General features: G+C 39.9%; 1 protein-coding gene across 10 annotated transcripts in view; it reads right to left on the bottom strand.

Moving 5' to 3' along the window:
* PPFIBP1 (PPFIA binding protein 1) overlaps positions 1-12,344 on the bottom strand; it is a 208,770-nt gene that overhangs the window by 17,084 nt on the left and 179,342 nt on the right. For 9 of the 10 annotated variants that reach the window (XM_066368859.1, XM_066368863.1, XM_066368864.1 and 6 more), the window contains 6 exons: positions 11,230-11,314; positions 9,733-9,887; positions 3,098-3,213; positions 2,464-2,520; positions 972-1,032; positions 586-615 (listed from right to left, as the gene is read on the bottom strand). In XM_066368859.1, coding sequence (XP_066224956.1) covers positions 586-615; positions 972-1,032; positions 2,464-2,520; positions 3,098-3,213; positions 9,733-9,887; positions 11,230-11,314 — 504 coding nt within the window. The remainder of the gene's footprint in view (positions 1-585; positions 616-971; positions 1,033-2,463; positions 2,521-3,097; positions 3,214-9,732; positions 9,888-11,229; positions 11,315-12,344) is intronic. The other variant, XM_066368862.1, reaches the window with a different exon arrangement.

The following is a 12,344-nucleotide window of genomic DNA, read 5'->3' as shown; positions in this document are numbered from 1 at the left end:
AATCAGAGGAAAGAAGAACCACAGCCCATGTCAATGATGTCTTGAAAAGAGCAAAATGTTTGCTGTTGATGGACAGTGGTTGTGTAAAATAAAACCCTGAGGAAGGGCTTTCTGTGTGGTCTGAGGAAACCCAGTTATAATCTCTACAAACGTTAAACTGCATGACTGAGAGTTTGGCATTTTCTTTTCGTTTTTCTAATAACTTACCGAGGTAAAATCCATATAACATAAAAGTGACTGTCTAAAGTAAACAATCCAGTGGCATTTAGTACATTCACAACATTGTGCAAACAACAACCCTGTCTAGTTCCAAAACTCCCCCATCGTTCTAAAGGAAAACCCCTTCCCCAGTAAGCAGTTTCTCCCCATTCCACTCTCCTCCACTCCTGGAAAATCGACGTGCTGTCTCTGTGAATTTATCTATTCTGGGTATCTCATATAAATGGAATCATATGTGATCTTTTGTGTCTGGCTTCTTTCATTAAGCATGTTTCTGAGAGTTTTGGTTTATTGGAGGCATTTAAGCCATAGTATGCATTAGTAGTCTAAAACATTTTTACATTGTGATCTGGACATAAAAATTACCTCTGAAGGCTTCTGAATCGACTCCTTTTCCTGTTCAAAATAACAATAGTTAAGGTTGTTAAAGGAATCCTTTATATATCTAAAATCTGTTATATATAATTCCACAAATTAAAATATATTTACATAGCTAGCCCAGCTACAAAATCTCAGTTTCACTTATTTCCGAAAATGATTTATTATTAAAGTCTCGATTTTTGGTTTTATGTACTACTTTCAGTCCTTCCTGTCACACCTCTTGATATTTATCCTTAGCCATGGTATCTAACAATTTTCCGTTAGAGAAACCACAAGCTCTTCTTGAGACCTTTATTTGCAAAATGGGAAAAGATGAAGATCCCTAAACATTTTCTTCTCAGGGTAACAGACAGAAAAAACATAGAACCAACCCCATCTGATGACTCTTTCTTCAGATTGCCCAGGCTGCTAGACTTCTGCAGACTTGAAGTTCTAAAAATAACAACAATAATCGTTAGAAGCAATAATAAGTAGCTCTGGTGCCACTGTTTTTAAGTAGAATATCTTGGAAAAAAGCTAAAATTGTGTGTGGGTTGAATCCTGGTAATAAAAGAAAGTCTGGATTCAGGCACTCACTTATGTGCTTAAGTAAATTATAACATTTAGCTCTTTTAAAAGCAGGGGTGGTTCACTGTCCTGCCAATAACTCTAAATGTCCTGCACATGTTTGAGTAGCTGGAAAAACACTTAGGACTATCCTTGTGTTGTCAATATTTGAAAACTTAAACCAATGTTTTTCATGGCCTAGTGCTAGATCCTTTGCATGTATACATTTACGTCGGGAACTTTTTAAGTACTCACATACTATTTATATATAATCCTTCTAATTAAAGTAGAGGGTGAAAATCTTACCTTTAAAATTTTTTTTATTTTAGAGAGAGGAAAGAGAGAGAGAGAGAGAGAGGAGAGAGCGCACATAACAGGAACATCCATCTGTTCCTGTATGTGCCCTGGCCAGGGATCAAACCGGCAACCTCCACACTCCCAACGCTGCTCTAACCAACTGAGCTACCCCAACTGGGCAGGGTGAAAATTTTACTTTTCAATTCACAAAGGAATCAATTTTCTGAGTCTGACAGAGTATTCACTTTGTAATTCTGATCAAAGCATAACAGAGGAATCCCTAGTGCTGTCCAGACAATTCTGCTATCCCAGTGAAGGCAAGAGACACTGTAACTATCCAGAGACGTTCTCGTCCACATAATCAGCATTCAGTTTTATAGAGCTAGACTTACTCAACATTAAAGTTAGGAATACATGACCAGTTTAAAGAGAGAGAGAAAAAAGTAATACCATTGCAAATAAAATAATATAAATATACAAACTTTTAAAAGGCATGTCTCAGGTATTTATGTGTAAATAAGTTGCCAGAAGTGTCTATTACCAAATAAAGTAAAAAATAATGGTGAAAAAGAATATCATCTTTGAAAACTGCTCGGAAAATGGATTCTCCTAATTTAATCCAGACTCTAACTTGGATAAACACAGCTATTAGTTCAGCTTATCAATCTGAAAGTACAGGAGACCGCTGCAGCCTTCCCAGCCATCACGCCCTTCCCTGTGATTCTTTTCTGCAAGATTTGAAATGTCAGCACAAAAATAAAATTACAAGCACTGAACTTCAGGCGAAAACTGGTGAAGAAGGTTAACGATCCAGAAACGTAGCACATGACACTAATAAACAAGTAAGTATTTCTTTGTTAAATTCTAAACCCACCCACACCCCCCTCAATCATTACAGCTACACTCACTAATGCAGGCTTCATGTCATTCACACACGACACTGTCATTGGTAGTGTAAGAGAAACTTCCTCTCTTCCAAGTACGAATCATATTTTTTAAATTCAATAAATTGTAACTTACGAAAGACTATCACACAGCTCGGTTTCAATGTCAGCACCAAGGATTATTTTGCCATCGCTAAAATTAAAAAAAATGTATTTATGAACTTCATGAAGAAAACACCATATATATTCTAAGTGAAGAGAATTGACAAAAAGAAAAAACTTGTACACGGAAAGCTATTTCTTTCTCTTTTTTAGATCGTCTATTTTATTTTGTCTGACTGTAAGATTAGGCAATTCATTCGGGAATATGTTTTCCCAAAATCCTATCTGCCAACGCAAAAACTATTGGATCCCTGTCCTATCTCCCTCATAGCCATTGTCCAAACAGCCTCTGGCACGGGACTGTTGCTGTTCTGCTTGCCGCCCTTTGAAGGCCGCCCATGACCTAGGATACAAAATCCAAGTTCCCTAGAACCCCTCTCTGACCTGACCACCACATCTCCTCAGCCCCATCTCCAATTACTTCTGGTTCACACCTTTCATTTCAATAATACAAAACGGATTGCAGGTTCACTGGCACATGTCTAGCAGTTACTTGCTTTTCTGAGAAAAAAAAACGTGTCTGTAGATAAATGCAATGCACCCATGCTTTTTGGTTAATCTATTTTTCTAAACATTTATATTGCGATGTTAGGACATACATTACATACTTCTCCTCAACTGAAGTCTCTGGTTTAGGAGGCAATTTTGCTTTTTCAGAAGTTTCCAAGCCTGTAGACGCTGATAATAATGAAGGAGTTGAAACTTGCAAGATGCTGGTATGGAACTGTAATATCACAATAAAAAGTCAAAAATCAAACAAAACACAAGCCACAGAGTAACAAAAATTCAGGATATAAATATCTAGAAGTTTTAATAAGAGAAATCATTTTGGAGAAAGGTACTTTTGAACTTGGTTCTAAATAAGACACAGAATATTGTGAGTAATATGTAATAAATACTATTAAGCAAGTTAACAGTAAATCCTAACAACTTTAAGCCCTGGTTGAGATCTTGGCTCTGACACACTTGCCTAAGGCATGTCACTTAACTACATGTCACTTAAAAACATCAGTTTCCTCTGTAATTCTCTGTCATTCTCTGTAAAATGAGAACGACAATGTTACATTACAGGCTTGCGATGATTTATGAAGAGATTTGGGTAAAAATGCTTTGTGAACAAAGCACTATTTTCACTTTAGTCTCTACCACTAGTCTAAAATAGAATGTTGATCAAAACAGTTCATTATGGCCCTGGCCGGTTGGCTCAGTGGTAGAGCGTCGGCCTAGCGTGCGGAGGACCCGGGTTCGATTCCCGGCCAGGGCACACAGGAGAAGCGCCCATTTGCTTCTCCACCCCTCCGCCGCGCTTTCCTCTCTGTCTCTCTCTTCCCCTCCCGCAGCCAAGGCTCCATTGGAGCAGAGATGGCCCGGGCGCTGGGGATGGCTCTGTGGCCTATGCCTCAGGCGCTAGAGTGGCTCTGGTCGCAACATGGCGACGCCCAGGATGGGCAGAGCATCACCCCCTGGTGGGCAGAGCGTCGCCCCTGGTGGGCGTGCCGGGTGGATCCCGGTCGGGCGCATGCGGGAGTCTGTCTGACTGTCTCTCCCTGGTTCCAAACTTCAGAAAAATGAAAAAAGAAAAAAAACAAAAAAAAACAAAAAAAAAACAGTTCATTATTATTCTATGGTGAACAAACTGACGAACTTCAATGAACAGGACTGATGAAAAGTGCAATTAAAACAACCAATAATGTATTCTGTGGCTATACCAATTAAAACACTTCACTTAATAGTAACAATATTATAGCAACAACAACAAAAATACATTAATTAATACATTTTCCCAGACAAATGTCTGTGTATCCTAAGGATGGACTCTGTGAAAGAATTTGTAGACTCTGGTTTTCAATAATTTCTGACAAACACAGAGCAGTTAGATTGTAGGACATATCATGAAAAATCACTGGCACACTTAAAAAAATATTCCCAGTTAAAAAATGAACAAAACTCGCCTCAGTGAGTTGACTCACTCCTGCCAGTCAACAGATTCCCGTTCTACTCCTGGAAGCCAGCCAGTCAGGTAGGGACTCACAGCAGCAAATACACTTCTGAAGACCACCCAGCCAACCACAGTCTCACCTTCCTCACCACGAATGGCTGCTGTCAACTCACTCCTGCCTCTGAAAGTCCACCAGTGCCTGAGCTCCAAATATCCTAAAAACCCTATATATGATCAGCTTGGAGAGAATGTCCTTGACCAACAAAGTTCACTTCCTTAAATAAGCAATAAATTCAACTTTGTGATTTTTGTTGCAATTACTGGGTGGTGGTCTCATCCTTTGACACTACAAAAGGTTATGAGATATGAAAGCTGTTAAAGTAACCAGATTGTGCCGGGCCCAAGATGGGATAGCTCATGCTAGCCCGACATTAGCAAACTTGAACTTAACTAAATTTCTACACTCAGTGCTACCAGAAAAGCAAAGCCTGGGCCAACCAAGCCATGTGTGCTCGCTCCCAAAAGTTACCTAACGAGGTTCCGACTTCCCTTTGCTCCACGTAAGGAAAGTGACCCTGCTTTAAACAGATCAGCAAATGCCAAGTATGACTGCCCTGTTCCTGCCCCCTTCTACAAAAGCCTTCACTCTGTACAGCTTCTTGGACCTTTCTATCTCCTAGACTGGATGCTGCTGGATTCATGAACTGCTGAGCAAAGTCAGCAAGATTTTTATATTTACTCAGTCGAATTTAGTGTCGACTTTAATAAGTCATATTATAAAATAGGAGATTATTTCACCATCATTTATTTTTCAGTGTGAATCTTTATGATTTATCCTGGGCAGCTTATTTAGCCATTGTCCCTGCTTCCTGAAGTTCATTATCTCCTTGAGTTCCTAATCATGAGAAGAAGAAAAAAAACAGCTCCACTAGCAGACTGATTTTCTTGTTTTCCTTTTATACTTTAGAGCTTTATATCCAAACTCAAATCTCCCTCCCAGCCTTTCTTTAAAAATGTGGCTGAACCACCATGTTCATCACAGCATTATTCACAGTGGCCAAGACATGGAAACAAGCAAAGTGCCCTTCAATAGAGGATTGGATAAAGAAGATGTGATACGTATTGTACATACAATGGAATACTACTTAGCCCTAAGAAATGATGACATAGTATCATTTATGACAACATGAATGGACCTTGACATTACACTGAGTGAAATAAGTAAATCAGAGAAAGCTAAGAACTGTATGATTTCATACATTTGTGTGGGACACAAAACTGAGACTCATGGACATAGGAATGCAGTGGTTACCAGGAAAAGGGAGGAAGGGGAAGAGGGGGAGGGGGAGGGGGAGGGACATAAAGAGGGACAAATATAAGGTGATGGGGGATGATCTGACTTTGTGTGATGGGTATACAGCATAATCCACTGTCCAAATGATGTGGAGATATTTGCCCAATATCTATGTACTCTAGTTGACCAATGTTACCCTATTAAATATAATTGTCTAAATAAAAATTTTTAAAAATGTGGCTGAATACCCTCAATTCTCATCAAATCATTCTTGTTCCAAACTAATATCTGTAATTTTTTATTATTATTTTTTACAGAGACAGAGAGAGAGTCAGAGAGAGGGATAGACAGGGACAGACAGACAGGAACGGAGAGATGAGAAGCATCAATCATTAGTTTCTCGTTGCACATTGCAACACCTTAGTTGTTCATTGATTACTTTCTCATACTTGCCTTGACTGCAGGCCTTCAGCAGACCGAGTAACCCCTTGCTCGAGCCAGCGACCTTGGGTCCAAGCTGGTGAGCTTTTGCTCAAACCAGATGAGCCCTCACTCAAGCTGGCGACCTGACTCAAGCTGAGTCTTCCACATCCCAGTCCGATGCTCTATCCACTGTGCCACCGCCCGGTCAGGCAATATCTGTCATTAAAACTAAAATACATCTACCAAAGACTTTTTTTAAGGCTATGATATCATCTGGGTCCATCCTACATGTAACGGCAGCCTCTGTCTATAAAGGCAGCACCCTCGATGGCAGTCAAATGTAACTTTTCCCTTCATTATAAATAGATATATTTAACACCCAGGGGATTTTTCCCTCTAAAATATTTCTTATTTCTTAACTACTTCCTTATTTTCAATTTTATTGATGTATAATTGACAGCACTGCATAAAAGTTTTGGGTTTACAGCACAACAACCTGACTGACTTACATTGTGAAATGATAACCACAGTAAGTTTAATGAATGTCCATCCTCTCAGAGACTTAAAAAAGGGAAGAAAAATATTGATGAAAACTTTTAGGACATATTCTCTCAGCAACTTTCAAATATACTGCACACAGTGTTAATTACGGTCATCTGGTTGTATATGACATCCTCAACAGTTACCTTATAACAAGAAATCGGTACCTTTTCACCACGACCCTCCATACTAATTCCTACTTAATGACATATTTTAGCACTCTCTTATATTTAAGAGAGAAATATTAATTGTTTTTCTTTCAAATTCACTTTCATTCAATTCAAATTTCATTTTCTCATTATGTACTTTTCAGCAACAGAAATAAAAAAAGTCAGGATGCTCTGTGGTTTTTTCTCATTAATGATGGTAAAATGTTAGCAGAGAGATGACTGAAGAAACGGTTAGATATAAGGGAACCAAGATTGTTTTGTTCAGAAATAAAACTATTGCCTGACCAGGCAGTGGCACAGTGGATAGAGCCTTGGCCTGGGACACAGAGGACCCAGGTTCAAAACCTGAGATCGTCGGCTTAAGCACAGCCTTATCTGGCTTGAGCGCAGGGTCACTGGCTTGAGCATGGAATCATAGTCATGACCCCATGGTCACTGACTTGAGCCCAAAGGTTGCTAGCTTGAGCCCAAGGTCGCTGGCTTGAGCAAGGGGTCACTCGGTCTGCTGGAGCCCCCAGTCAAGGCACATATGAGAAAGCAATCAATGAGCAACTAAGGTGCCACAAATAAGAATTGATGCTTCTCAAAATCTCTTGCTCTTCCTGCCTGTCTGCCCCTATCTGTCCCTCTCTCTGTCTCTGTCATCAAAAAAAAAAAAATAAAATAAAATCAATCAATCAAACTGCCATTGCTACTCTTTCCAGAAAGCACATTACATTAAAATGCAAAAATGGGCCCTGGCCGGTTGGCTCAGCGGTAGAGCGTCGGCCTAGCGTGCGGAGGACCAGGGTTTGATTCCCGGCCAGGGCACACAAGAGAAGCACCCATTTGCTTCTCCACCCCTCCGCCGTTCTTTCCTCTCTGTCTCTCTCTTCCCCTCCCGCAGCCAAGGCTCCATTGGAGCAAAGATGGCCCGGGCGCTGGGGATGGCTCTGTGGCCTCTGCCTCAGGCGCTAGAGTGGCTCTGGTCGCAACATGGCGACGCCCAGGATGGGCAGAGCATTGCCCCCTGGTGGGCAGAGCGTCGCCCCATGGTGGGCGTGCTGGGTGGATCCCGGTCGGGCGCATGCGGGAGTCTGTCTGACTGTCTCTCCCTGTTTCCAGCTTCAGAAAAAATGAAAAAAAAAATGCAAAAATGGTTTCAGGGTGCTGTCAGGAAAAGTCTTAAAATGAAGGCATGTATGTGGCTTTGTCAGACCTCAGAAAGACTTAAGGTGATGGTGTCTCACCAAACTCTTAAAAAATATCTAAAATTCTAAATATAAAGGGATATCCCACAATAGGCTTACAGGAAACCCAAGGTAGAGGAGGACTTATTGTGAAGGTATTTGTTGTGCCTTTTGTCTAATGGAGTGGATAACAAATTGATTCAGAAATTCTAAATGTTTGAAGTATTCTACCAAATTAGACCAGAAGAGAAAGAAACGAGAAAATTAAATATTGGTCCTACTGGACACTTCTGCAAAAAACTACTATCTGTAAATATGGCCTCCTTATTGTGGAAAAGGAAGGATGACTCAGAAGGAAGAACCAGGAGCCCAGAGGACTGGGTCCTGATAAAGGAACTGGCACCATGTTCCTGGCTGGGTTTTGAAACTGCTGTGAACTAGACACTCATGTGCCTTCTGTTTTCCCTCTTTTTCAGTGCGAGTACTTATAGCAGTTATGTTACACCAATCCCCTGCTGCAAGTCAGGTGTGGGGGGACAGAGAGCTTGTCCCTTAAGTTCCTGGTTCTTAAAATTAAATGGAATGGTACCCATGAAGCTGTACCCAAGATGCACCTGAGGGCCTTCACCTACATCTTAACCTGATCTGAGGACAAATTCCTGAGATGCTGATGCCCAAGCAGCATGAACTAAGGGGTCTTTGGAGAGGGAATGGGTCTACTTTGCAGGGGAGAGGGATGTAAATGGTTGTAGCCAGAGAATGGAGGGGCAGATTGATTTTCCAAATGTGAATGCACCAATATATTCCACCTCACATGTTCTTACATTGTGATATTGACTGTGACTGCAGAAGAGATGCTACATGACTTCTCAGACATGTCACAAAAGGTGACACAAATTTGCTTAGTCCTCTTCTTGGGATGTTCACCCTCAGAACCCAGCCACCATACCGTGAGGGAGCCAAGTAGTCACATGCAGTGGTTCCAGCCAGGGACTCAACTGAGGTCCCAACCAACAGCCAGACTCACCATCAGAGAGATGAATGAGCAGCCTTCAGGTGACTCAAGCCCCTACCTTCGTGCCACTTCAGCTGCTGCCACGTGGGCCAGAGACCAGATGTTCTGCTAAGTCTTGTCCAAACAGCAGATTCATCAGCAAAATAAATGTCATTCAAGACACAGAGTCTTGGGGTGGTGTGCAAAGGGTAAAGGAAAAAGGTACTACTGGTGGCAATTTGATGTGAAAGCAAAAGTCAATTAGTTTAAGACTTCATTCCCTTCCAGTTGCTTCTCCCAAATCTAAGAAGTCAGAGGAAAATTTTATTCCATTATCCTTCAGAGTTACCATCAGAGGTGACTAAAATCCATTTCTTTAAATAATCTCAATTTATTCCTACTTTATTCCCTACTTATTATTAATATCAATATGTAGATGTTAATCTTGTACTAAAAGGACATCTATTTCCAAGGGATTATGTTTTTCCTGAATTAGAGAAGCCATTTTGACATTGCCCAGGGTATTTTTATTTATTAAAGAAAAAAAACACACACTTCAAATAAAAACCTGTAAGACACAGAAACTGCCAGGACAAATTAAGTCAGTAATCTGAGAAAAAAAACAACAACAAACCACATCTTTTGTGTTAATAGCACTAGAACTTTCAATGACAGTCTCTTCAACATGAAGAAAAATTGAGAGTCTGTAAATACCTCTTCTAGACCACTTGTGTTTAACGGGTCATGGCTGGGAGATCCCATGACTGGTGTAGATGATAGGTTTTTCTCCAGTTCACCAAAGCCCTGTGCATCCAGCAAAGTGGAGATAGAACTGGAAGTGGGCAGATCTTCATAGTCACCCTCTTGGCCTAGGAAAAGACAAAGGTAAAAAGGCGACAAGAGTGAGTCTTCATTTACATTTCACTTTTGGTCATTCAAGTATACCTGCTTATTCAGACACTTTGAAAGTCTTAATATATGACAAGCCCTGTGGATAAAAAGAAGATTCTTTATTTTTCCTTCAAAAATTCTGGTTCAAGGCAAGATTTTCTTATAAAAAAGTTAAAATGTCAAAATTTGAATGTTTCACCAGTACCTTCCAAAAGAGTCATTAATTTCCAATGCTTATTTTTAGAGCAAATATCCTCATGCATTGCTAACAGATAATAGAGCTTTTCAAGTCCTTAACATTTTTATTTGTTTTGAATGACTCCCAAAGCTTTTCCACATTTGAGGACAACTGATTGGCCAATCTACAGATAAAATAATAATAAATACAACAAACCGCACAATTATCTTTATTTAGATGTCTTACAGGCTTTTTTTTTTTTTAAACTTAACACATTCCAAGTTGAACACAATTCCCCTTAATCATTTCAATGTTCCCTCTCCAGGGTTCTCTGTCTCTTGGTAAATGGAACTATTATCCACCTCTTAGTTGCTTTAGTCAGATATCTTTCTTGATTCTTTTCCTCTTCTTCCCTTTCCTTTTCTAATTCAACACATCATCACGCTGATTCTAACACCAAAATATATACTGCTCACAAAAATTAGGGGATATTTTATAGCTTCATATTCATTTTGAAATATCCCCTAATTTTTTTGAGCAGTATATTTTCAGTCAGTACCATCAAATCCTTCCACTTGGAATACCGCAAGAATCTCTTTAATAGCTTTCCTTCTCTCTAACACCACTCCCTCCCACTATAATCTATTTGTTACAAATACCATGTTGTTGATTTAAGACCGTTTGGTGGATTTCTTGGAGCCAAGTAAGAGTGAAACTCCTCACCTGCATGTCCTGGCTGGTCCTCACCTTTACCATCCCTCCTCACTTTCTCCCCCCCCCCCCCCATCACTACCTTCCAGTCACACTGGTCTTTTGCTTTTCAAATACACCAACAACACCCTCCACCACCCTTCAGCCCTACCCCCACAAAAAATGTTCTTGTGTGTGCTGTTGTACTCCCTCTATGGAAGGCTATCTATTGGAATCCTCCAAGAGGCTCCCCCCAACCAACCAATCTGCAGTGTGCTCTTTACGTGCTCTCAGGCAGAGAACAGATGCCTAACAACCTTGTTGAGTAAGTGAATGAGTGATCTCACTTGGGATGATGGATATGCTCCATTAAAAAAAAATTAGGACCAAATATAAAAGATCTGCGCCACTTAAAATCAAGTTAAGTAGAAAAACATTTAGAGCTGCACTACCTTTTTTACTCTGGGCTTGTAATGCTGTATCTTGCATTTTCTTGTACCTGTTCAGGCACTGTCGAAGATCTTCTATTTTCCGGTCCTATTAATAAAATAAACAATCATATTTAATACTATGATTTTGAAACAGTAAAGGTAATTGCAACACAAAGATAAGTAGACGTGAATTATTTACAATGATCAAAGAATATTTCTAAACTTTAGTAAAACTGGTAATCTAGAATATTTCTCCTACGTACATCACAGACATAGAAAAAGTACCTCTAAATTTAGAGATCCTATCCTTCAGCTGCCATCTTTAAAAAACAAAAACAAAACAAGGTAATAAGATACAAAACAAAAAAAAGTCTTGTTAATTTCCAGTGCTTATTTTTAGGAAAACAAATCAATATTAATTACTATCCTCTACCGTATGTCAAGTTTTGAAGAACAGATCGACACCTGCTGTCTTTATCAGCTGTCATTAGTCACACCTGGCTTTTCCTTTCTCAAATCACTTGCTTCAATAGTCATCAGAGATTTGTTTAGTAAAAACCAAGAAAACACTTTTTATGCTTTTTCCAATTTGACCTGTATTTAGCATTTGACTGACTCCATTCTTTCCTTCCTTTTACTTTTCTTTCCACTTTATTTTCTTCTATTTGGATTTCTTAATTCCTTGACCAGATAGATATTCTACCTCTATAATTCTTGCTATCTACTCAACCCAGACTATAAAAAACAGAGCATTAACATTTTATCCTTTACCCTTTTCTCTTTTCCCATGCCCTCACTGTGGTGGATTATAAAAACGAGCTCCCGAACTCCTCCCACACTGATTTTGGGCATGATTCACTTTGGCCAAGAAGATAACAAATGTGGTTTAAGCAAAGGCTTGAAAAGTACATATTTGCAAAATGGGGCTTGCCCTTCTTGCTGTGCTAAGGTCACTAAGTAAAGAAGCATAGCCTAGTCTACTGAGAGATAAGAGACCATTTACAGAAGAGACATCTTAACTGGGGCCAACCTAGACCAGTCTGTCAATCACCAAACTTGTGAGTCACATCATCCTACACCAACCAGCCCCCTGGCTAAGCCAGCCCAGACTAGAAGAAGAGCTACCTAGCCAACAC

Source organism: Saccopteryx leptura, chromosome 2 (genome assembly GCF_036850995.1).
Source record: "Saccopteryx leptura isolate mSacLep1 chromosome 2, mSacLep1_pri_phased_curated, whole genome shotgun sequence".
Lineage (NCBI taxonomy): Eukaryota > Metazoa > Chordata > Mammalia > Chiroptera > Emballonuridae > Saccopteryx > Saccopteryx leptura.
The sequence above is the reverse complement of the archived record's forward strand: the minus strand, read 5'-3'. Positions and strand labels throughout refer to the sequence as shown.